Source organism: Stenella coeruleoalba, assembly GCF_951394435.1.
Source record: "Stenella coeruleoalba genome assembly, chromosome: 12".
NCBI classification, from domain to species: domain Eukaryota; kingdom Metazoa; phylum Chordata; class Mammalia; order Artiodactyla; family Delphinidae; genus Stenella; species Stenella coeruleoalba.
Genome location: NC_137158.1, coordinates 61139732 through 61166138, shown reverse-complemented (window position 1 = coordinate 61166138; position 26407 = coordinate 61139732). Strand labels below are relative to the sequence as shown.

The following is a 26407-nucleotide window of genomic DNA, read 5'->3' as shown; positions in this document are numbered from 1 at the left end:
AAATGACTATGTCAGAGATATGTTTCAAAAAATTCATTCATTTTCTAAAGAGAAAATTCATTCGTTTTCTAGACAGAAACAGATGCCTAAACATTTTCTTCTAATTAAACTGTTTCACGTATGTGGTAGGAGCAGGACACGAACTTTTTTCACAAATCGTTCCCCTTCATCATTCCTCCATTTTCTTAAATCCGTAGCATGCTCTTATGTATTAATATGCTATGAACAGATATCCTTGACTATAGGTAATTAAGCTTTCATGATATAAAGGTACATTTTTTCATTTGCAGACTTTATGTTTTAAATTCCAAATATATTGCTCTTCCTGTGTATTTATTCTATTAGAAATATCATAAAAATTAAAAATATGATGCTTCAGGCTTCATTTTCAAGTGGTAAAATGATATCGTTTTCTCTTTCCTTTCATTTGGTCAATCCAATGAGTCGTTAAAAATGCAGGGTCCAAATAATTCTAATAATAATTGGAATATACACAGAAAGCATGGGTGATAATGCAACATTAAAAAAAAAAAACTAACTGCAAGAGGCAGCAGCAATCATATTTATAAATATATTTTGAACTCTCAGAGATTGTACTTTTTTGAGGAGAACTTAAAGGTGAAAATCAGGTCCTATTAACATTTCAGCCAAACATGCAGTCCCAAACTGGAATGTATCCAAAAGTTTGGAAGTTTCTCTTTCCTTTAACCATCTGCCTTGACTAAGACAGATGTACTGCAAATATATGGACCCTAAAGTGTTAAGGCAGTCCCTTCAGAGCCAATCCATACTGGGCAAGCACACAGAGTGTCTTTATTAGGCCATCTGCTGTTCATTCACTTTTCAAAAAGATTAAAGTAGTATACAATGCAGTGCTGGAATTAGTTTAGTCTAATCAATCATAGTTATACTTCAAAGTACTATGTCTTTTCTAAGTTGTTCATAATAATTCTGGAGCTAAACTTTTAGAATTGTAAAAGTGACAAATAGGCTTAGGTTGCTAACTATTTTATGAAACATGATATATTTCTATATCCAAATGCTATTAAGTACCCTTGTGATCTATTGCTTCATAAACACATAGAATTTAATGTATTTAAAATGCTATTTAGACTGTAAGCTCTGAGTACGGAGAGTATATTATAGTTTTCATAGCAATAATGCAGAGTATATTTTCAAGAATATTATGAATCAATTTTGACAATCAGTGAATATGATTAGAGGTGTTATGTTCTAAATATTTTCAGCAACCAAGTTTAAGTGAATTTGCTATGTATATTTGAAAACACGTGGACCCCTGAACCATTAATTTTCTACTTATTTATTAAAAACATAAAGGATGTTTAAAACTTTCAAATCAATTCAATGAGAACAGGCCTTTTCTCTCACACTATGGGCTACATAATAGCAACAGTGTACTGCACAGGAAATTCAGTCTGATTCATTGATTCACAATAATTATACTCTATTTAGCAGAAATATACTTAAGTGAGGCTCAATTCCACATTTTTTGTTTCATTTATAAAACTTCATTGTGGTACACTCAAGACTCAGACTATACTAATCAGTTATTCTCAAGACTGTGAAACACAAGGTTTTTTTAAAGAAACATCAAATAATAAAAAGAAACATGCAGCTTTTATTGAATTAGCCAAAGAACAAAATTATTTCAGAAAAAAAGCCTCACATATATGAACAGAAATCTGAATATATAGGATGCTTCTTCCCTCTAATGAATGAATCTAGATACCATTAGAATAATGTACCCATAACAGTATAAAGGCTCAACCTTTAAAATTTCATATTAATGTCTATATGTTCATTTTCTAGGTAGAAAACAAAACCTTTGACTCAGAAAACTATGTTTACATAAAACTTAGAAAGTTTATGCTTCTTAAGGAGGCTGTATATATTTTATTCTAACTAATAAATCTGCAGACAATTGAAAACAACAACAAAATTGGATTAAAGTGAGCTGAGATTATGCTGATCAAAGTAAAGACTGTTCCTACACAGAGCAGCCTAATCTTTCCAGTATGATTTCTGGAATCCCATGTACAAATTTAGGAGACCTTCCTTTTATTCCCCACTGTCATTTAATTAATCAAGAGATGTATGCAAAGCACTCAACTCATTATACTCCATCATTTCTGCATACAAAAGTTAGCAAAAGTGCTTGTCTTCAAATGTCCTGAAAATTAATTAAAACACATTTTTAATGAATATTATCAGATTCTCATAGGGTGGTGTCAAGCAGTTTTAAGGTTTTACCGGTATTACTGTAACACCTTAGATTAGTGACTCTCAACGGGATGAGTCACTCTCAGTGGGATGAAGTTGGGGGATGGGTGGAAATTTTGCCTGCCAGGGAACATTTAAAATGCTAGAAGACATCTTTGGTTGTCACAACTGAGGAAAGCTACTGTTAACTTGGGATAGATGCCAGGCATGCTGCTAAACACCTTACAGTGCAGAGGACGGCTCTCCCACAATAAAAAAAATTAGCCAAGTTTTTAATAGTGGTGCTGTTGAGAATCCCTGACCTAAAGCACTCTGTCTAATTGAACTTGGTCCATGGCGTTGGAAATGTTCTATATCTGAGTTGTCCATTATGGTAGCCACTAGAAAAACCCACATACAACTATTAAACACTTAAAATGTAATTAATGTGACTAGATAAAAAATTTTTGCTTTACCAAATAGTATTTAATTTAGACTTAAATAGCCACATATGGCCAGTGGCTACTTTTCTGGACAGCATAGCCCTAGATAATTCTTAAAAGAAAACTGGGAAACTATTTGTAAATATAATATGAGTAGATTCCAGACAGTTTGACAGTTCACACCTGTTTCTTTTTCCATCTTTATATTTTCCAGTGGAGTATTAAAGAAAAGATTGTTGGACTGACCAGGACATTATTCTAGAATCATTTTTACCAGTGACCACCTGTGAGGCCTTGACTGTATGGCCTTAACCACCTTTAACTTCTCTGTGCCTCCGTATTCTTGCCTATAAAACGGATCATCACAGATCTCTGAAATTCCTTCTGGAGCTAACATCCCATAATTTTTTCATTCATCTTTCATTGACTTGTAGTGTACTATTTAAGTATATCAGCAATCACTTAACTTCATTCCTATCCTTAAAAACTGTGTTCATATATGCATTTACTTTGCAGAAAGTTTACAACAGTTATGGTAAGTAATATAAATGCTAGGGTAAGTTGGTGCCTATTTATCTGCTAAGAGGCAAGAGAATTGCTAGAAAGGATGTGATTTAGGACACATGCTTCTCTATACGAAGTGTATAAATTATTATATCTTTCTGTTTGGAGTACTAATATTTAAGTGAATACATGGCAGCTGCTTCCAATCAGTGTGAACCAATGAAACGGGATCATCTGTATCTATAAAAATCAAATATATGCTATAATGACATTATAGTCAAGGATTTACCTCAGCTCTTTTTACATGAGAAGCATACCCACACAAAATCCTTGTATATGAGAACATGAATAAGTATAAAATATATTAGAGTAGAATAACAGAACCAAGATTTAATTATCACAAATACTTTTCTAGGTTTAATGTTCATCTTTCTGCTATACAAATTCCTCCTCAGGTTAAAAAAAAAAAACGTCCTTTCACCAGATAATCAACCAAACGAAATATAGTAACGAAAAAAAATCTTTAAGTCAACTTATTGCCTGTCCTTTTGCCCACCTGGGAGTTATCAGGTATTTATATTTAAAGAGGATTGATGTTTAAAGACACGCTATTGTTCTCTTTGAAGCATTTGAGCAAAAGTCGTGCTCTCAGAGGCTGGGTTCTAATGCGACCAGCATGTGCTCTCCTGCAGCCCATTAACCTTTAATACCTGTCACTCAGCTGCTTACACAGGAAGGTTTTTTTTTTTAAAACCCAGAGAGGAAACAAGGTTATTTAGAAAGAATCAAATGGATAGTTTTACATCTCGAATGTTGGAGAGAAGGCAGTTTTTATGTCATTTAAATGGGTAAGTTGAAGGAACAAAGTTAACAATTACAACCTAATAATTAAATTAAGCACTGTATAAAATTATAAAAGAAGTCAGTTCTGCTTATTTCTAATAAGAAAGTCAGGGGATTGCTTTGCTGTCAACTGCAGATTCAGCAAAACTATTCTAAACATCATTTCTAAAAAAAGCATAATTTTATGACAATGAGTTTTCCAAAAAGTGAATTTATTGCTGAATTTATAAAAATCCAATTCTCGCTTATTCACCAGGAGGATGAGGTGGACCCCAATGCGTACAGAACAACACACGAGCTTAAGGCTTTACCTGACCCAGTAAAAGTGTCAAGCGCTCCATCTCCAGTCGTGGTTGTGGTTTCACTGCTGTTCAAAGGCTCTGTTTTGACTGCAAGGAGAGACACTACGTAGAAGAATAAGTACATGTGAGTTTTATTTCTAACTTTATATCAAAGATGCAGACTGTACGACTAGTGGCTTTTCTAGCTACCATGGCATGCAAGAGAAAACTTGGGAAGTCGATGAGGAGAGTTTTGTTAATTTAGCTTCTAAATGGACATGCATTTATAGAGGATTTAATCTAAAAATCTTCTGCCTAAGCTGGTTTTCTCGAATCTGGCTTATAAAGGCAGTCAACCTTACACAGTGAAACAGCAGTACGTGTATTTGCATTTTTAAATCACCTAAGCACACTCTGGTATTATAGTCAAAAGGCAGAAGAAAGGAACCGTCAGTCAGTCTTTAGCACATTTAATCCAAATCGTAACAAAGAGATTTACTGCTGATATTTTATTCTTCCCAAGATGACATTAAAAAAAAAAAAAGATTGCTTAAGAATACAACGAGGCATATGCAAATACAGAAACCAGGGGTGTATTCATATGGTGGTTGAAAAATGAAGCACTCAGTAAATTTCTGCTCTACAAAAGCCAAAAGAGCCATAAGGTGTTGGGCTTTTTATTCCAATGGTATAACAATTTTTAATACATTATAGACATAAGCATAGAATACGAGATGGTTTCTACAACACTAATTGTATCTTTTGAAAACTCTTTCATATATTATTTCTCCTCTGAGGTGGTATATTTTGGCAAAATCCTCACTTGGCAATGATGTAGCCACTGAGGTATACATCACTGTCATTATTAGATGCAACGAGTTTGGCAGGGGCAAGCCTCTACCCATTTTGTCACACCATATTTTCCCTTTGTGGCCAGAGCTCCATGTATCACAGCAGCAAGGGAATAAACTAAATCATTTTCTGCTTAACACCTCTTATGTTTCCTGGTCATAAATGGAATGACACAGTTCAAAACCTCAGAAGCAAGCAGAAAACTATGAAGAAGAAAGCTGAAGACTCGCCCACCACGGACAAATATGGCCAAAAGAATAGTGGGCTCAGAGCGTACCCACCAAGCAAGCAAGTCAGCGACGTTACTCTGTTAGAAAAGCAATTAATGATGGAGAAACATGCAGTAATGATTATGTTCCCTTTCCACATGAAGAGAATTGGCTGGACCCTCCCTCAGTGAGCTCTGGGGTTAATTTAGCATCCGGGATTTAACTATGTCATGAAGATTTGCTGGAAGATTCAGAGTCGAACTGTAAAGGTTGGAAAGAATCCAAACTCTAAACCACACTGCCTCACAGGCAGCACTAACTAACCAAGAATTCCTTTCATCTGTATAGAGATGATCCAGAGTAGGGTTTAGAAAGGTGTAAAAGCTACTCTCTATGATGCAATGTCCCCATCTGACTTCTGACATGTGACAAAAAGGAATTGTCCAAAGCCTCCAGCAAAACTAAGATAAGAGACTTCCAAATTCTAATCATGGCTAAATTCCTATGTAAACATGTCTAAATCTATAACAATATTTTTAAAGTAGATGTATTAATACTAATGGTTAAATATATTTCACTTGTGAAGTGGGGAGAGGGGAAGCAGAGTATCTAAAAAACTAACCAAGCTAGACATGAGGTTTAGTTTTGTTACTTTGGATCCCAACTTTGAGGTTTGATTTCAAAAACTTAGTATTGGTGTTGATTATAATCTCCTCAATTTGAAAGTTTCAGGTGGTCAAAAGGAGAAGGAAGAAAAGCCAGAGAGTTTGAAAGGAGAACGAAGAAAAGCCAGAGAGAGAGTTTGTGGTTGCGTTCATTATCCTGGAATCATCTCTCATTAAAATTTTAAAGGTCTGCTTTTAGTCAAAGACAAAGGAGGCTCATTTAGCTGAGAAGAGGCATCACTAGAAAGTATATAAAGAGAAGCATACACATCAAGATGTGTTCAGTGGACTAAAACACATGGATTTAAAAGTAATAGTTAAATGGATGCTAACATTTGGGGGAAAACATTACACATTAATCCAAACTTATTTTTCATATGTGGGTAAGAGTTGAATAATAGGGAAAAGGGGGAAAATTAATCATGCTGCTACAGAAAATAATTTATGTTCACAGGAAGGCAGCATCAGCAAACATCTCTTGAGTAAGATGCAAAGTTATTTTGATTTGATTTTTATAGAGAAAGAAAGTAATATTAAGTAATAATAAGTTTTTTTCAGGAACAGAAAACTTAAAGAAGTGAAATGGGCATTCTTTATATGATTAGCTGATTTATTAAAAAGATGTTAAAATACAAAGAAGTGTCTTAATATTTAGAAAACAGGTAATGACTATAAAGTAAACATTATGATAATTATAAAGTTTGAAAAATGGAAGTCGTTTTCACTACAGGTCTGAATATATTTGAAATGTATTCCATTTTCTTTTGTCTTGCTTTTGTTTCCACACATTTAATATGTGCAAGACACTATTGGAAAGATGTTCATCAATGAAACAAACCTAGTTTTATGTGTCTGTTTTCTAAAACTTATAAAAATACTCATTCCAAAAGTTTATGAGTGTACATTCACTGTCATGTTCAAATGTATTTTTTTTTTACTGTATTCTATTTTTCTTAAGTTAACACAGAAGTTAAACAGGGCTTTTAATTTATTTTAAGGACTGTGACCAATATCATTACAGTTCATGCTATCAAATGGAAAGAATAACCTTCTATAGAAGAAAAGCATCATCTTTATGAGCAAAATTCAAACTCACAACATAAACATTTTGATTTCAAAAGCTGCAATCATTTTTTAATTCTTAGGTTAGAGAGTTTTGTGGTTTTATTCTTCTACATGCTCGAAATAAGTGATTCAAGGTTCATTTCCCAAAAGGTGGGATGGAAAGTCTACATACATATAGCACTTTGTACAGAACCATTACTTCAAGAAATAATTATACTGCCAGGCCCCCTCCACACTAGTTATCCACTTGCAACTTAGATGTTTTTCATAAAGCCAAATAGTAAAAAAAAAGTCAAAGTCATTTTATTATATTGACATGATTGGGTTTTATTTTTAACCTTCAAAAATAATTGATCTCTGTGGACTAAATCAAGATTGCATGAGATTACTGTCAGCTATGGCTACTAAATCACTGATTTTCTCTCTTTACATCCCAACCTTCTTGCATACCCTCATACAAGTATTTTCAAAGCAAATTTAATCTTGTGCCCTCAGATTATCTTTAGAACTCAAGTACAACATTAATATATATTAATTATTTTTAGAGGAAGTCTATGTTATTATCATAACTTAATGCTCATGTTCATTTTTTGCAATATTAGGCTTAATTAACCCTTGAAAGAGAGGTAACCCAAGTACTTTACATTTTACATTTCATCTTCAGAGATCTGTGTTTAAACTGGTGTCCACTTAAAAGACTATATATGTAATTCCAAATATACTCCTTCCTGAACCACAAAATCTCACATAGCCACCTCTGACAACTTAGGTTCTACAAAGAATTTCAGGAGGAGTTAGATCAGGAAGGATACAATTTACAACACTGCAGGGGAGGAAAGAGGTATTGCCTACTAGTTTTATGATTTATGTTTTTCTAAATTAATTTTTTCACTCAAAAACCTATGAGCACCAAGTGTCTTTCATTTCTAAATATCCATGAAGTATTTAGTTTTGTAAAATAATTTGATGATGCTTCCAATTTACGGCTTTCATTCCAGAAAGAAAATCTAAAAGGAGTAGAGCCACAGTAGTAGCTGGTTCTACTGCACAGACACATAATACTCAGAAACAAATTCATCCCATGTGAATCAATCATCTATATATTAAAAACTCTGGGAGATTCTTTTCTATGCTCTACAGATTTCAAATATAGAAAACACCGTAAACCCAATCAGAATGTCTGATCTTGGTTCCCCCAAATCAGAATGTCTGATCTTGGTTCCCCCAAATCTTCTCTTTGAAGTATTTTCTTAATCTCCATGTAGAATCAAATATTCCCTCCCTCTGCTGTGCACCCACCTTGAACACATTATTCACTCATTATTTTCTTTTCTGTTTCCCTCTGCTAGACTTTTGGTCCCTTGATGGCTAGTATCATGTTCTATAGGTCATTGGGTTCCCATTTCCTAGCACAGAACCTGGCATATAATAGGAACCTGATACATTTTAAGTTAGAAAGTGAAAATTCACATTTAGACCCTATCCTAAGCACTTCCAATAAATCTAAGTATTTTGTATATAAAGTATAGTTAATCATGTATCTTGACACCATTAGGGAAATTAGAATCTCACTTATATATGGAAGTAACTTTTCACATGATTGGCATGCATTTACATGCATGTATATACATATACATGAAGTAGCATACATGAATCTATATCTGGGTTGGCAAACTACATCTCAAGTGCCAAGTCTACCCCACGGTCTGTTTTTGTATAGCCCATGAGCTAAGAATGACTCTTACATTTTTAAATAGTTGAAAAATATCAAAGAAGAATAAAATTTTGTGACATAAAAATTTTACGAAATTCGAATTTCAGTGTTCATTGATCAAGTTTTATTTGAATATGGTCAAGCTCATTTGTTTAAATATTGTCTATGGCTCCATTTGTGCAATGAAAGCACAGCTCAATAGTTACAACAGAGACCATATGGCCTGCAAAGCTGAAAATATTTACTATCTGACCTTTTACAAAGAAAGTTTGTTGACCACTGATCTGTATGCTAAGATATGATTATATTTATTATATTTTTATTGACAGTTCTTCATTTTAACAATTTCACAAGTGACAAAACTTTGAAAGGAAAATCTAGGTTCTAATATAAATCTGCAGATGTAATTACAGAATTAGGATTAAGGTGATGAACCCCTTTAAAAATTACTTTAAGGAGTAATGTAATATATTTAAACAGCACCAAGGTAGTAGGGTAGGATATTAAGGTGATACTATTGACTCATTTGTATCAGTAAAAACTATCAAAATTATCTTTTTGAAAATCTAAGTTAATGGAAAGATCTTGAAAAGCCACTAAATTAGCTTTTGCTTTTGTCTTTTGTTTTATTATAATAATAATAAACTGTGGCCAGTTTACATGTTCTAAATGCAGAAAAATTTATTATCTGACCAAACACTGGAGGGCCTTTTAACACACTGACTGCATGTTTCCATTTTCCTTAAAAAGCTGTTGCCTAATTATTATTGAATTATTAATTAAGGAAAATATATTGGTTTATATTGCCCCAAATTTACATACATTATATGATTTAAAACAAAAGCTTTGACAGTAAAGTATTATTATCCTTCTTTTGTAGAAAAGAATTAAAGCTCAGAGAGGTTAAGTAACTTGTCCAAGATGACACAGCTAGTAAATGTAGTGCCAGGTTTCAGATCCATGGTCTTCCTGACACAGAAGTCCTTTTTTTTCCCACATGGTCACACAACTCTTAAACATTTATACTAAGAACAAGGAAAACTTGATGTTTCACACTTAAAAAAATTTTTCTGTTGGATATTAGATGTAAATTACTAAATATTGATTGCATATATTCACTATTGTAAAGTTGCCTATGTTACATTAATATGTCAGGATAGAACAACAGCCAGTGAGCTAAGAATGTTTTTTACATCTTAAATGTTTAAAAAAAAAAATCAAAATTAGAATATTTTGTGACATGTGATAATTATATGAAATTTAAATTTCAGGGTCCATAAATCAAGTTTTATTGGAACCTGACGACTCTCATTCATTTATGTATTGCCTATGGCTGCATCTGAGCTACAGCGACAGAGCTGCATAGATGAGACAGAGAGACAGCATAGCCTACAAAGCCTAAAACATTTCCTGTCTGGTTCTTTGCAAAAAAAGACCCTTGAGTGAGAATTAAGAGGAACTAAATTCTGGCAACATATTTTTTAAGTATGAAAAGTGTATTTTAAGTGTGGAGTTAAAAAAAAAGAAACTAAAATGATAAAAATTTACTAACGGGCATAATGGAGTACTTTTCATCCACTGGTCATATATTCCAATTTAATCTACATACAGCAAGGTCCAGGCAAACTGTGCCTATTCTAACTGTTTGCTTGTAATGCACATTTCTAACAGGTCGTGAGCTCTTCTTTTTAGTGCTAGAATTGAGTGGTTCTACAGAAGTTTTATGTGGTTTTGTTTTAGTTTTTAAATTTTGATAGCATGTTAACTTTTGGTTTGGGAAAAAGTTTATATTATATATATATAAATATAGGAATGTAGTTAATATATATAGTTCAAAACATTTTAAGAGATTTAATATTAATTTATAATTTTAAATGTATAGCTTTCATCACTGGTAATTTTTTAAATGATGGATTTTTAAATGTTAATATTACTTTAGGTATTTTAATTGGAATATTTATTAAAGTCTGTAAAATAGGAAATATCATTTTGCCATGTTATGAATTTAATTTAATTTATGAAAGCCTATAGGCTATGGAGATTGAGTTTGTGCAGAGGCACAATCTGCTTCAACTGCTCATTGACGTGACAGTTGTGTTGAATTATCACTTAATAAACTGATAGAAAAATAGTAGATGCACCCGTTTGTGCAAAATTATGAAAAAACTAATAAAAGAATACTACTGACCTAAGATTAGAATACTAGTTGATAAGAAAAACATAGGCAACTGTTATCAATAAACAACTAAAAGGTGTGTTCATGTCTCCTTTTTTTTTTTTATAACAAGTACTGAACACAGAAAAGAGAGTGCAAACAGAAATAGCAACAGAAAGCAAACCAGAAGGGCAAATCCACACACACAAACACATGCAGTGTACCATCATCTCTCATACTTGTTGCGGAGGAGGGGGTGTTGCAACTCAGCAACCAGTCTGCAGTGTTTAAAACAGTCATGTTGTCCCCTGAGAACAGGAACAGCATAAGGGTTCATTGTCTGAATGCCTGCTCAGTGTACGAGAATAGTCTTCAGTGCTTGTACTGGTTTCTGACCCTTTTGCCAAAATTATAACTGCATGGTATGACTTCTACATTTTAGTTTATCAGGTATGTTTTAGTTCAGTTAAATATACATACATGGTGATTAGTGACCTTCAAAGTCTGATTTCAGAGTGCATGTTTTTTTTTTTTTAAATCTTATTATTTGCACCCAAGTTAAGGTTTAAATATAAATGTTCTTACTCCACAAGTTATCACTAAACAATCTTATAAATTTGCAATCCTATAATTAATTAGCCAAAATTATAGATGCATGTTTAGAGACAAACACTATAAACAAGGAAAATGTTAATTTACAAAGGGTTTTATGTAAAACATTATTAAATACAGGCAAGTTGCAATCCACACAACTTTACAAAGAAAATTTTAGATTTCACAGTTACTCTAAAATAAGTGGAAAGAGGTGTATCGATTTAATAAATATTTACTGAAAATTTAAAAGAAAATATGATGTGGCAAATGCTGATATTTAATAATATGAATAGCTTACAAATTAAAGCAATTTTCAAGTAATTTTTCACTCGACAAAAACAACTAAATCTACAAAACTTCAAAATAATTGTGAGTAATTGAAAATGCAGCTTATATATGTGTATATATGTATATATGTGTATAGGCTTTCTACGTATACATATTCTGATGCAAAAATCAGATCGTATTTTCTGACAGGTTGAATGCATTTTATAAAAACAATAGAGTGAAATATTTGAAATAGTTATTATTGTTGCCATATGTTGTGGCATAATTATGAGTTAATCATATGAAAAGGTATCTAGAAAAAAATTCAATTCCTATTTTAAATACATGTTAGGTATTTCTCTCTTTGAAAAGAAAATGCAGCAGATATGGACATTTTTCCATTCCCAAAACCATTTTGAAGAAAAACCATTTTTAAGAAAAATTTTGGAGTAGACTTTCTCTTAAAATTCAAAATAAAACCAAAAACTAATAGAATTTCTTTACCGTTTTCTATTTTTGTTGTTGTTAAGTAAGATCAGAGAGTAAATCCTTGGGCCACATTTTTTACATTTTGAAAAATATGTACAAGGGCAAATACAAAAAGGAAGCCTTGCTAAAGGCCTTCAAAATGTTGCTCGGGGCTATCTATTCTTTCTGAATGCTTCCAGCTATAGAGGAGGAGCAAAAATTTCAAGAAAATCACCAGAACAATAAATAATCCATTAACTATATATTACTTGAGTATAATGCTGTGATGTTATTGCTTATGAGATATAATATTTATTTACTAGCAGATCCCTAACATGTAAAGCCACAACAAAGTTTGAAATGTGATTCTGGGTGTCTTCAGGGTTGTACACTTACCTCCTGTCCCATTTGTGGTGACCGATGTGCTGCTGAGATTAGCCTTCTCCAGTTTGGAGCTACCAGGAGTGTCGCCACCTCCAACAAGAGGATGAGGACTCGCTAGGTCCTGCATTTCCATAGACCTGTTGGAGCAGGAAGCAACAGAGAAAAAGTTGAAATTTCAGCAATGCTTTCTTAATAAACTCTGTATATCACTTTACTGAGCATGCAGGTGATCTCACAATAATAGGAATTGAAACCCACAGCTAAGACTTTTTGGTTAATCAGGTGAACGTGACGGTCCATTAAAAATTAATAAATAAGTAAAGCTTCCATGCTAGTTAAGCTTCCTCATTTGTTTGTTATTTGTAATAACCATACAAAAACTCAGATCTACAGGAAGGAATGAAGAGTGACAGAAAGGTAAATTTGTAGGTAAATACAAAAGATTATCTTATTTTTCTCTTAATTCATGAAAGACAGTGAACTGTGTAATTTATGATATAGGATAAAAGTATATGTGACAACAACAGCACAAAGAATAGTTGCCAGGGGTGGGATTGGGGTGGGGATGAATAGGCAGAGCACAGAGAATTTTTAGGACAGTGAAAATACTCTGTATGATATTGTAATGAAAGATGTATGTCATTATACATCATGCAAACTCACAGAATGTACAGCACCAAGAATTAACACTAAGGTAAACTATGTACTTTCAGTGTAGGTTCATCCTTGGTAACAAATGCAGCATTCCGGTGAGTGATGCTGATAATAGGGGAGGTTATGCATGTGCAGGGCAGGGGGTAGATGGAAAATCTCTGTACCTACTGTTCAACTTTGCTGTAAGTGTTAAACTACCCTGAAAAATAAAATCTTAGGAAAAATCAAATCAAAATTGGTCATATGCAAATAAAGCAGTGGTTAGTGAGAAATTTATATCTTTAAACGGTTACATAAGAAAAGAAGGGTTTAGAATCTGTGATCTAAGTTTCTACCTTAAGAAACCAGTGACAGAAAGGCAACTGAACCCAAAGTAAGTAAAAGACAGGAAACAATAAAAAGCAGAAATCACTGAAATAGAAAATCTATGAACAACAGAGACAATTTACAAATCCAGAAGATGATCATTAGAGATACTGAAGATATTAAAAAGGATGATAAGAGAATATTATGAACAATATTATGCCAAATAATTCAATAATTTAGATAAAATCAGACTTTCTTGAAAGACACAAACTATAAAAACTTATAACAACTTTTAAAAACTGTCCTATACCAATTAAAGAAATTGAGTTCATAATTAAACATTTAAAAAAACTCCACGGCCATATGGTCACATTAGTGAATGCTAGCAAACATTTAAGAAAAAATAACAGCCATCTTTTATAAATTCTTTTAGAAAAAAATAGGAAGTAACACTTTTCACTCCACTGTAAGAGACCAGAATTACCCTGATCCGAAGTCTGCCAAAGGCAATTCCAAGAAAAAAAAAATTATGGATTTATGTTTCTCATGAACATAGATGAAACAATATTTCAAAAACTATTATTAAATAAAATCCAGCAATGAAAAGGGTAATATATGATGACCAGGTGTGTTTTATTCCAAGAATTCAAGTTGAGTTAACACTTAAAAATCAATAAATGTAATTCAATATATTAACAGAATATACTTTCAATGGGTGTAAAATGCATTTGACAATATTCATTATCCATTCATGATACAACTCTCAGAAAACTAGGAAAAGAAGCATTTGCCTCCCATATGATAAAGACCATTCTTGAAAAATCTACATCTTATTTCATGATGAAATATTGAATGATTTCTCATTAAAGAAAGATCAGAACTAAGGCAAGAGTATCCCTTTTTCCCACTTCAATACAACATTTTATTGGCACTCTTAGTCAGTGGGAGAAAACAAAAATGAATAAGTAAAAGGGGTAAAGCTTAGAAAGAAAAATTGTTAATTCAATAAAATAGTTAACTAATAAGGACCTGCTGTATAAAAAAAACCCTGTTAATTCACAGGTAACGTAATTGTTTATGTAAAATATTCTGAGAAATCCATTAAGAAAAACGCTACGAGAACTAATGGGTGAATTTACCAAAGTTACAGGTACAAGGGCCTTGCCAATAATAAATAAAAACATGAATCAAAAATATCTGAAACATCAGTCAATGCCTTTCTAGTTCAAACACTGAACTACCAAAACAGTGGCTGTTCAGGAGGTTGGAAGTTGGGTTATTCACAGTCCCGCTCCAGCTCAACTCAACTCCAAAAGGAATCTGAATGCTCAGACCCTTGTTTTCACAGCCAGACACTTTGGGAAATAAAACAAAACAAATACCATGCTTCAGTCTCTACTGAGTTTCTGTACATAATCTTCAGAAAACTATAAATACATGATTTTCAGAATACTATAAATTATTTTGTACATAATGTTCAGAATGACATCTTGAGTCATAACAAGAAGCAGGAATATATGACCCATAGTAGAGAGAAAACACAGTAAATAGAAGCAGACCTGTAGATGACTCAGGATTTGGAATTAGCAGACAAGGATTTAAAAAACTATTGTGTATATGTGAAATAATTTATAGGAAAAGATACGTACACAAGGTATAAACATATAAATATGCCACGTATATAGATATATACATATATGGCATATATACCTATGCGCCATATATATTTTATATGTATGTGTAATTATGAATATAACGTGTATGTATTACATCTAAATATCGCATATAGAAAAAAACTGAAAACTGCAAAATAGAGCCAAATGAAAGTTCTAGAATGAATATTATAATATATTAAATAAAAAAATAGTCTTTGGATGGACTTCAAGGCACTGCAAAAAAAAAAAATTCAGTAAATCTGAAACTGGGCCAGTAGAAGTTATTCAAACTGAAGCAGACAGACAAAATATTGGGGAAAATATTGAATAAAGTAAAAGTAACCTGTGGAATATTATTAGAAAGCAAGAAAGGGAAAGAGACAGAATAATTTCAGAATAATGGCCAAATTTGATAATAAACAGCAACCCATAAAGCCCTGAAACATAATAAATGAGAAAAAGAAAAAGAAAACCAAACCTTCAGCACATTACAGTCAAATTCTTAAAATAAGATAAAGAGAAATCTTTATAGCAATCGGATAAAAAAGACACAGAGGAGAGGAGAATAGTAGGAACCCCCAAAAGTATTATCGGTAGCACACTCCTGATAACAGGCTTGATTACGGTAAACAACAAATGCTGGTGATTTTATCTTCTCCTACCGAACCCACCCAACATAAATATTTTTAGTTTAATTGAACTAATAAATGAATAATTGCTTATTACATGCAAAGTACTGTCACAGGTGTTAGGCTTGCTAAATGGAGAAACCATGGTCCTACCCTCAAAGAAATTTATGATCTAAATGAGAAAGCAGATCCTGTGCATGGAAAACTACAGTACATTAAGTATCCAGACAGAGCCTGGGGCCACATCCTGGAGAAGGTCATTGAGAGCTGCGTTCCCTCCCTCTGACCAGAGGCTTGTGGGGCTTGGGAGACATATGAATAGGTTTTTCCAGCTTTACCACGTGTCCACTACTGGGTTATGCCTGAAGGAGTTGTATAGAAATTCGATAAGTGGTTGGGATAAATGCTGCGTAGAAGGTAAGAGGCTCCGTAAGAGTTAGGAGGTGGATGGGGCCCTCAGAGGGGAGCATTCAGGAGCAGAGGCCAAAGCAAGACAGAAACCTTTGGCCAGAGAGGTTTCATCACACTAAGTTCATTTTAGGGTGCCAGGGGAATGTGCTGTCAAACTTGAGGAGTTTATCCCTCTTTTTTTGTTTTTCTGGGTTTTTTTGACCGTGCCATGCGGCATGTGGGATCTTAGTTCCCCGACCAGGGATCAAACCAGCGCCCCCTGCAGTGAAAGCGCAGAGTCTTAACCACTGGACCGCCAGGGAGTTTATTCTTGACCCATAGGCAATGAGGAGGCATCGAGGGTTGTTGATCTGGGGAGGCATGAAAAAAATCAGTTGGAGGATTGATGTTAGCAGTGGTTGTTGGCATGCAGGGTGCCTGCGCCACAGGATTACTAAACCCAAGATGGGTCGATGGGAGATTACAGAGGCGAGTTTTCCAAGGAGTGGGGCAGGGAGTGTTGTTACTATTAATACTGTGAACTTACTTAAAGAGTCTAGAAAATTTTCTCAGAAATTGTTAGCTGGGTTTTGATGAATTCAAAGAAGGGGTTCTAGGGGAAGCATCTAGTTGGTAGTATTACTGAAACTGCAAGGTAGTGTAGGGGCTCACAGCCAATCTGAGCCACGTGCAACGTGAAGAAGGAAAATCAGTCAGGAATGAAAGGATGGAGCCCACACTACAGAGAGGAGCAGGAATATGTCACTCCTGGAAAACAAAAGAAAGATACCCTTTGTATCTTACATTCCAGTTTCCAGGAAGCCAAAATGCAATTATCTGGCTCTGTACAGTAAGTCTCCTTTGCTTGAATTTATTTTAATGGGTTGATATTTCTTACGATTAATAGAGCCTGTAGAGAATAGGCATGCATTATTGCTATAAACCATACATTATTGCTATAAACTATAAACTATACAGTAAGGATATTCCTGTACTTCCTTTTGTATATTAAACTTCAGATTCTTTTTAAGTCTAGTTCATACAATATGTAACATATAAAATATAAAGTTTACCTTAGAGTTCAACAGCAGAAAATGTTTAACAGCTACCAGTTTTTACTGAGTACATATTGTAAGACACAGCCTACGCTTGGTACTTCAAATATATCCTCTCTGTTAATCTTTACATTAACACACTGATGTGCATATTATTTTCCATATTTTATAGATAAAGAAATTGAGACTCAGAGAGGATATACAGCATGCCCAAGACCTCACAGGTTGAAAGTAGCAGCACCAAGACTTGAACTCAAGTCTATTTGATGCCGGAGCCCAGGTTCTTTCTGTCACATTATATGTTTCCCATTTTTAAAAGTGGCTTTAATTTTTTCACACTGTGAAACCACAATTAGGAATGCATATTCTTGCAATAAAACATTTTGAATGGTTTTCAAAAAATACTCAATATAAGCTTCTACTCTGACAAATCTACATTACCATATTTAAAGGAGACCCCTTTCTAAATAGCACAGAGAATTATATTCAATATCCTGTGATAAACCTCACTGGAAAAGAATTTTTAAAAGAATGTATATATATGTATAAAGGTGCCCCTTTTTATCTTCCAAGATGTCACTTTCAACCCATGTCATAAGGCCATGTGAATACTAGCATCTTTCTGGACAATATAAAAAACAAACTTATCCATAAACACAAAAACTCTTTAAAAAAAAAGAAAAGAAGACTTGCAGGTCACATGCAGCTGTTTTCCTGCTTCTTGTCTGCATTCTTCTGTAGCACAGGTGGAATTTATTTCTAGCAGACTTAAATATCCTCTTCAAACCCAAGGAAGAGCATGCTTTATACTTGTGCATTTAGTCTCCTGTAACTCAGAAACCATGATTCCTTCTGCACAGAGCCTGGTAATGAGTCATAGACTGTTTATTTACAGGCTGAGATTCCACCAATTCTTCATGACCCAAGAAATGCAAAAACATCCTAGACTTTCAAAGGCATTCACTCCCATGCCAGCTTTTCTCTTTGCATAAAGTGGACAGTGTGTATGCAGGGCTCTGTGTCCCAAGCTCTGAGTCTGCCTAACTAGCCAATTTTCATTTGGACCGTCAGAATGCATTTAAGGGCAAGAGTTCAGGTATTTGCTTTACTCATAACTTCCTTTTTTATGTAATATAAGCCTTTTCATCCTCCTTAGCTGAAAAATTGGAATAACAAAATCAGCTTTTACTTAAATAATGAGAGTATAGGTTGCATTAGGGTAGGGATTATTTTCTATTCATTGCTTTTTTCCTCTACACTTAGAATTGTGTGGGGTACTTAGTGAGTGCTAAGGATGAATAATAAAATAGGAATAGGAAAAATGCTGATGAAGTGATTTGAATAACTCGGAGTCAAGAGTACTCTGGTTCAACAAACACTGCTTGAGCATCCAGGAAGTTCAGGGACATTTCTAGGAATCCAGAAAGTATCTTCTGAGAGCTTGGAGGCTAGTAGGAGAGCAAAGGGATGGGTGGAGGGAGACGGGGATTAGCACTGTGATGTCAACGTGTATGGAAGGTTTCATATCTGCATGTGCAATGTTAGAACTCCCAAATGAGTGAGGTGTGTGTGTGTGTGTGTGTGTGTGTGTGTGTGTGCGCGCGCGCACCCATGAGCGTGCAAGAGGGTGGGGAGGAAGATGCCCTGCATGGATACAGAAAACCACTGTGCGAGAAAAAATATAATAAAGCCATTTGGTCAACTTAGATTGGATGAAAGTCATAGGCATGTCACTACTGGGTGCCAATTCCCACTCTCTGGAAAAAGCACATCCGTCCACCTTAAACCAACACATTTCAGATTAGGAGCCAAGAAACCCTTGTCCCAGCTGCAGTCCTGAGCCAGTTTCTCCCCTGGCTCAGTTAGGCTGGGAGATGTGGATGCTCTCTGCTGCACGGTGTCTATGTCACTGATCAGGTGGCCAGACAGTCCCAGAAGGAGGCCCTCACTAGCCCATTTCAGCAGACATCATCAGAACTGGGCTCTGCTGCAGAGAAAAGGAAATGTTGGAGGAAGAAAACCCCTATCAACAAGGATCAGGGAAGTGGGCCATGAATAATGGGAGCTATTCTTGCAATTTGTCAGTGACCTCATGCCTGTCCCTGAGGCCAGCCTGAATGCTTGCAGTGCAAGTGACCCGTCTGCCAGAGTGACCTCAGGCCCTGGAGTAACAGCAAATAAAGCCATGGACACACTGTTCTCTGGACACTTTTACAGTCCTTCCTTTCCAGGGCTTCCTTACAGATCTAGACGAGTCCTACAGCTCTGGCCCTTTCTTCACTACGACTCTTAACAGATTATTTAGATAAAACATGGTCTCCCCGCCCAAAAAATGTGAGTAAATTTTTAAAAAGTGTATCTCTAAAGCATTTCTCTAAATTTAGGTTTTCAAAGCCCCCCCCCCTTTACTTTGAAAACAAAGGAAAAAAAGCCCAATGAATTCTCCAACCGTTATTTGAATAGTACAGACTCAAGTTTCTGTTAGATCAGTTACAAACCATGGTTAATGAAGCAGGAAATTATTTCCCTCCAGTAAGCAGAAGAATAAAGCCATACGGCCACAATAAAAACATCTAATACCATTAATTATACCAAGAAATATATAGACTCTTTTTCTAAGGAAAAAACTCTACCAGTAAGGATCAAACATTTTACTGGATGATTGAATGAGGGTTTTTCAATGCTAGAATGTTGAATTGAAAAGAGCAAAGCATTAGCATAATGTACACAATAAAGATAGCTCCCTATGAAAATGATGGAATTTCGGAGTCTTGAGGGACATTCAATGTCCTCGAATGCAAAAATACCATTTTATGCGCAAGGCTGGGAGTACTATGTTAAGGGCCTGTACTATAGGCTGAAACCTGGGTTTTAAACTCCATCTCTATCACTTACCAGTCAATGGACTTTAGGCTCAAAAATGGAGTTAATGATACCCACTGGAGGGTTACTGAGTGAATGAAATAAGATCACGCACGCAAATTACACAGAATTTGGCACACAGTGTATCTTTATGAATGTTAGCTATTACCAAAGTCACTTCTACAATGCTGTCAATAAATGTCTGATTTGTCTGTTTGAAAACCTGTAGTATCAAGAAAATTGTTTTCTTAAGAGGAAGCCCATTTCATTTTCCACTCACTTATTAATCAGAAAGTCTTCCATACATGGTTTCCATGCAACTTTGGTCCTGGAAGAAATTTAACCCATTGACATGGGGTAAGTCTAAACTTTCTTTCCCATAACTTCCCTTCAAACCTCAAAGAGGAATGTCCCAACTCAGAGCCTTAAAGGTGCAAAACATGGCAGGAATATTAAAAGGATCACTCTGGACCCATCAGTATAGTCTGAAGAGTACACTAGCTTTGCTATCAGACACTTTACAGTATGAACATACACTGAAACCCAGCCAACCAAACCCCTATGATTTGTCCCATGTAATGCTTTACAGCCCTGTTTTCTCTCAGCCACAACACATGCCGTTGGCATTTGGAACCTAAGTGAACAGCTTTTCATATGTTCCTCTTAAATGCTATCTTGTTGGATTGAGTCCACTGTTTTATCTTGTCCTGTCAGATTCTGATTCTGCTGTTCCAAGTATTCTTTCCCTGTGCCATGACACCCATAAACTTTCCTAGCATGCGCTCATTGCCAAATCACAATAAACATGTTGAACAGGCCAATGTCAAGGACAGGTCTTGAAGAAGGCACTAGAGTTATATCTTTAGATCTATATCACTGGGAGATAGTTATTGAGCTAATAGCAGTACTATCTTTCAGTCTCTATTTTTCTGTATTTTCCTCATAAATATATCAAGAGCCTTTGAGACACACGTTGTTGAATGCCATATGTGCTAAGTATAATGCAGGCCTTTGTTCCTCTTTTCTGGTATTGCTGTCAGGCTATTCTGGCATGGCTTTTGCTTAGAGAACTTATGCTGGATTCTCATGATCACAGTCCTCTTTCTAATTATTTATATTTAGTTATCTAAGAAGGTAATTTTATTTTTTTGAGATGGATTTCGAACATTCTAATTTTGAAAATTTTTATTGAAGTATAGTTGATTTACAATGTGGTGTTAGTTTCAGGCGTACAGCGAAGTGATTGAGATATACATATATATGTATATATACACCTATATATGTGTGTACAGTGACGTGATTCAGATATATATATATATATATTCTTTTTCAGGTTATTACAAAATATTGAGTGTAGTTTCCTATGCTCTACAGTAGTGGATCCTTACTGTTTATTTTATACATAAAATATATAAAATATCTATTTTATATATAGTAGTGTATATATGCTACTCCCAAATTCCTAATTTATCCTCCCCACCACCTTTCCCCTTTGGTACCCTTAAGTTTGTTTTCTGTCTGTTTCTGTTTTGTAAATAAGTTCATTTTTTATCACTGATCTAAAGTTTATTGTGTCACACAATGAAACAATGAAAAAATGATTTCTCTTTAGAAATCTGATCCTAAAATACACATATGGCATGTGCTTTATTAGATAACAATATGGATGGGGAAGGAGGAACAGGAATCTAAGTCTATGATCTACTACTTAGGAAAAGTTAATGGGTGTGTGTGTAGATGGTTTTCCTAATATCTTCTCAGGTTTACACGGCTCTCGAAATAACACTGTGAGTCCTCCACAGACAGGCATTCTGTACTCTCTCCCTTTCTATGCCAAGACATTCTGTATCTTTATGAGGTTACTCAACCCATTCACTTTGAACGCAAGGAAGTTAGCACCTGCCACGGGGGATCAGAATGTGAAATGTGAGGAGGGAGCCCTGTGATAAGTGCCTGACCTTTTACCAAACAAACAAAAAAAACCTCTAAGAAAACAATGAAGAAAATGCAGTAATAGACCAATATACCAACCAGAGTGTTGTGCTGCTCTTAATACAAGCAATTAAAGTTCCACTCCACAGGAAGCAATGGTTGCTTCCTGTGTGTAATTCACAGAACAGCCAGCAATGCCAGGAGACATCAGGGAACTCCCCCACTGCCCCACCCTTATGACCCCATAACATGATAGTCTCCACTAAAAAAAAAAAGTCAAACAGCCATCTTAGTGATAGGAACTTGGGGCCCACTGCTCATCTGACGTAATACTTCACGGAGCAGGTCCAAACACAATGCAGGGCCCTTGAAATCAGCAGGAGCTCAGCACTCCGATCCATGCCAAAGAGCAAGATGAGAAATGGGGCTGGTATAAATATTCATTGGGAAGTTACGGCCAACCTCCTTGTGCTGTGTGTTTAATGCAACTCAAAACTGCTCCACCTGGTCCCTTCTGGCTCCCTCATGTCTACCAGGGGCTGGCAGCTGGAAGGCAGGCTGAGCTTAGAGATCTTTTAATTTGCTGTAGCACCAGAGGGACAGGCAGGAGGGATGACAATGCATATGCTGGGATTCAATTACAGGGCTGTCTTTTTCCCAGGTGGGAGGTAACACTGACTGCGGAGAATTCAATGCTTCATCTGTTAAGGTCCCTTAGGAAAAGATGGGTGGTTTGCAAAAGCTGGGGGTGTGGAATAATGCTCTATGGTCGGCCCTCAAGACAAAAATCTTGGCAAAAATTATCAGGCAAATTGAATGGTATTTTGTTAGGCTCACATGCAATCTTTACTTTTCTCATTTTCCAAAGCAAAATTATTCTGTAAATTCTGCCTAGAAAATACAGATGGCTGCTCCTAAATTCTGAAATCAGTTGATGGGTAGCCTATAAAATGTAGGATGAGAGAAGCTTTGAGATCACTGTCCCATGAGTTTCACTGCCAAAAAGGTGTTTAAATATTGCATAGAGTTAGATGTGTTCCAACCATGAACATTTAAGGGGAACACACACTGTTCTGAATTTAAAGCACTGAACAGTCCCTAAAAGCTTGACAAAAATAACTACAGTGTAATTTTTTCTTTACAATAAAATGGCATAATGGCATTACTCTTTAGGACCCTAAACTCAATAATCTGTTGTAGTTTGTTGGTGCTAAAGGGGGAGGGTGTGCTTATTCTAACTGCTACAAAGCAAGGTTCACCAAATACATAAGTGAGGTTGACTAGTGTCTGCTGGATTATTTCTCTATGAATAGTTACTGCGCTACTCATTACAAACCAATACTATCTATTTCTTAGAGTAGATCTATCTGTGCTATTACTTGGGCAAACCTCCTAGGTGGATGGCTTCATTTTTATTCTGTATTTAAAAGGAAAAAAGAAAGCTGCATTTGTTTTTATCTCTCAATTTCATGCTTGCCCTAGGACAGCCTTTTCTCCCCATGGTAGTTAGAGTGGAGCTTTGCAATAACCAACTCAAACCAAGTTCATCTTCTGCTCAAAACCTTCTAACGCTTTCCCATCGCTCCTAGAGAAATTCCCCAGTTGCTCACCTGGCCTCTCAGGTCACTTCCTTATGTGATACACCGATACACCATTTCCCTGACCTTGGCTCCCAAGTGATTCCCTCACTCATGGAGCTCCTCCAGCCCATGGCACACCATCTCCCCAACCCTGACCTGCCCATCTTCAAACATACCCAACAGGCTCCTAGAACAGGCTCTTGGCACTTGACGTTTCCTTTCCCTGGAGCACCATTCCCTCAGCCATCCTCCTTGTCCTGTTCCTCTGCTCAGACCCCCCTATTCAGAGAGCCTTTCTCTGCCCTCCTTATAAAACAGCAACAACCTCACCCAATAATTACCCACTATCTAATTTATATTATAATTGTACCATTTATACTGCTTTATTCTTCTTCAAGGCAATTATCTCCCCTGACATAGTATATATTAATTTATTAGTTAATTGTCTCTCCCTCTAGAATGTATGCTCATGACAGGAGGGGAGTTTTTATTCCTGGCTGTATCTATAGTGCCTAGGACTGTGCCTGGCATATAAGTGTTCAATGTGTGAATAGATTTTCCAGTAATTTCAACTGACTGACCTAGTTAGTCCTAGTTACCTAGGCTTGATCACACACCTCAATATCACTAGTTTTCTGTGGCATAGTTTTATTGTTTCTTAAAATCAACTCTCTGATTAAAAAAATACAGTTCAAATATAAAGAATTTTACAATGTGATTGACAGAATCTCTAGTATTTTTCGTCTTTAAAATTGAAGAATAGAGTAAATTAATAATTATTTAATGAGTGCCTAGCATGTAATCAGGTACTACGTTTTCTATATTTTTAGTAAAAACATAGTTTTACCTGAAATTAAACATTTTCTTATATTCTTTCAAAATCCAAATTTTAGCTTAAGATCAAGTATCTTAGTATGTTCAGGCTGCTATAACAAAATACCACAGGCTGGGTAGCTTATAAACTACAGAAATGTATTGCTCACAGTCTGGATGCTAGGAAGCCCAAGAACAAGGTGCAGCAGGGTTGAGTTCCCCGGTGAGGGCCCTGTTCCTGATTCATGTTTTCTGCTTTCCCACTGTGTCCTCACATGGTGGAAGTGGCAAAGGAACTCTCTGGAGCCTCTTTTATAAGGGCACTAATCCCATCCATGAGGGCTCCACCCTCATGATCTAAGCACCTCTCAAAGATTATTTCCTGATACTATCATTTTGAGGGGTTAGGATTTCAACATATGAATTTTGAGGAGATACAAATATTTAGACCATAGCACCAAGCAATGAGGTTGAAAGTAAAACTGTTCTATTTTCAGTCCCCAAATATTTTTTGAAGCCTCAGTAGAGTATACCATTTAAAATCTCTCCTAAACACACATATGACACAGACACCTAAAATTAAAAATAATATTATTTTCTTCTTTAAAATATTTATGAAATTTAACAACTCTGTGAGATTAAAAACAAAAACAAAACAAAACAAAAAAACCCCACAGCTTTGTTTTTCTGCCTTTAAAGTGATTGGAAACTCAAGAGGGCTTGACAAGTTGACTAAGTTCATACAACTGGTCACTGGAAGAGCTTCAACAGAACCTAGTCAGCAGCCATGGACTAGACTTTGACACAGGAATAGGTGGTTGCAAAAAAGCACTCCTCTTTCTATTTCCCCCCTCTAGTTGCTATATAAACATTGTTCTTCCTTTCAAAACCCAGAATTTTCAAATTAGAGTCAATGCTCCGTATTTTCTTTCTCACCTCACAGCAATCTTCTTTCCACTTCAATCAGTTTCCAGAGTCTACCTAGATTCACCTCCTCCCAATTCCTAATATAATGGGCTTTTTCTTTAACTCTTAGTTTGGCCCCTCTTTGGCATTTCGTATTGTTAATGACTTCTCCTCAAAATTTCTTCCTCTTAGGCTTATCTAATAATTTTGTAGTGGTCCTGTTGCCTGGCTATGGGTTTGCCATTTTTAATTCATTCCCTTTTACCTAAAAGAATCTTAATTTTTGTTTAGGTATTTATTTCCCACCAAAAAAGCTCAGCGTCTTAGAGAAAGCTAAGTCTACCCTCATTTCCAGGAGATGGCAGCCTAATTCATCTTTCCAGTTAATGATTGTTTCAGGAATCCTAAGGTAACCATATTTGTGCCAAAGAGACCCAAGGAATACTTTGCTGGAGACTTGTGGGTAAGTTCCTCTTCATACTTCTCAGAGAGCTTCCAGATCCAAACTGAATCTTCAGCTGGATGTGAACGAGGGAGCGTGGAGTGTTGATTTCTACCCCCAGTCATTTTATCCCCAGTGGAGAAATAGCCTTAGGGCACATCCAAAACTGTGGAGGGCAGAGCAAAAGGAGACAAAGGAAAGTGATTTCTCCATGAAGTTATTGAGCCCCTGGATCAACCACTCAGAGGCCTTTCTACCTCCGGAATTCCAGTTATGCGAACCAATAAATTACCTTATTGTTTAAAGCTCCATGAGTCAGCTTCTCTATTACCTGCACTTGAAACCATCTTAACTGATACAACTACTCTTTCCTGGTTTCTTGACGTCACATCTGGCCATCAATTTTCAGACTTCTTCGTGGGTCATTCTTGTCCTCTTAACCTTTTGATGCCCGTAATCTTGCAGCCTCAGCCCTCATCCCATGTCACTCAGGGAAACACCCTTCTGGGGAATTTCCAC

The 26407-nt window shown here is 35.5% G+C and overlaps 1 protein-coding gene across 7 annotated transcripts in view; it reads right to left on the bottom strand.

Annotated features, from left to right (window-relative positions):
• Positions 1-26407, bottom strand: part of EYA4 (EYA transcriptional coactivator and phosphatase 4) — a 318714-nt gene that overhangs the window by 55376 nt on the left and 236931 nt on the right. For 5 of the 7 annotated variants that reach the window (XM_079939671.1, XM_079939670.1, XM_079939674.1 and 2 more), the window contains exons 7-8: positions 12677-12801; positions 4322-4414 (exon numbers count right to left, since the gene is read on the bottom strand). In XM_079939671.1, coding sequence (XP_079795797.1) covers positions 4322-4414; positions 12677-12801 — 218 coding nt within the window. The remainder of the gene's footprint in view (positions 1-4321; positions 4415-12676; positions 12802-26407) is intronic. The other 2 variants (XM_079939675.1, XM_079939676.1) reach the window with 1 other exon arrangement.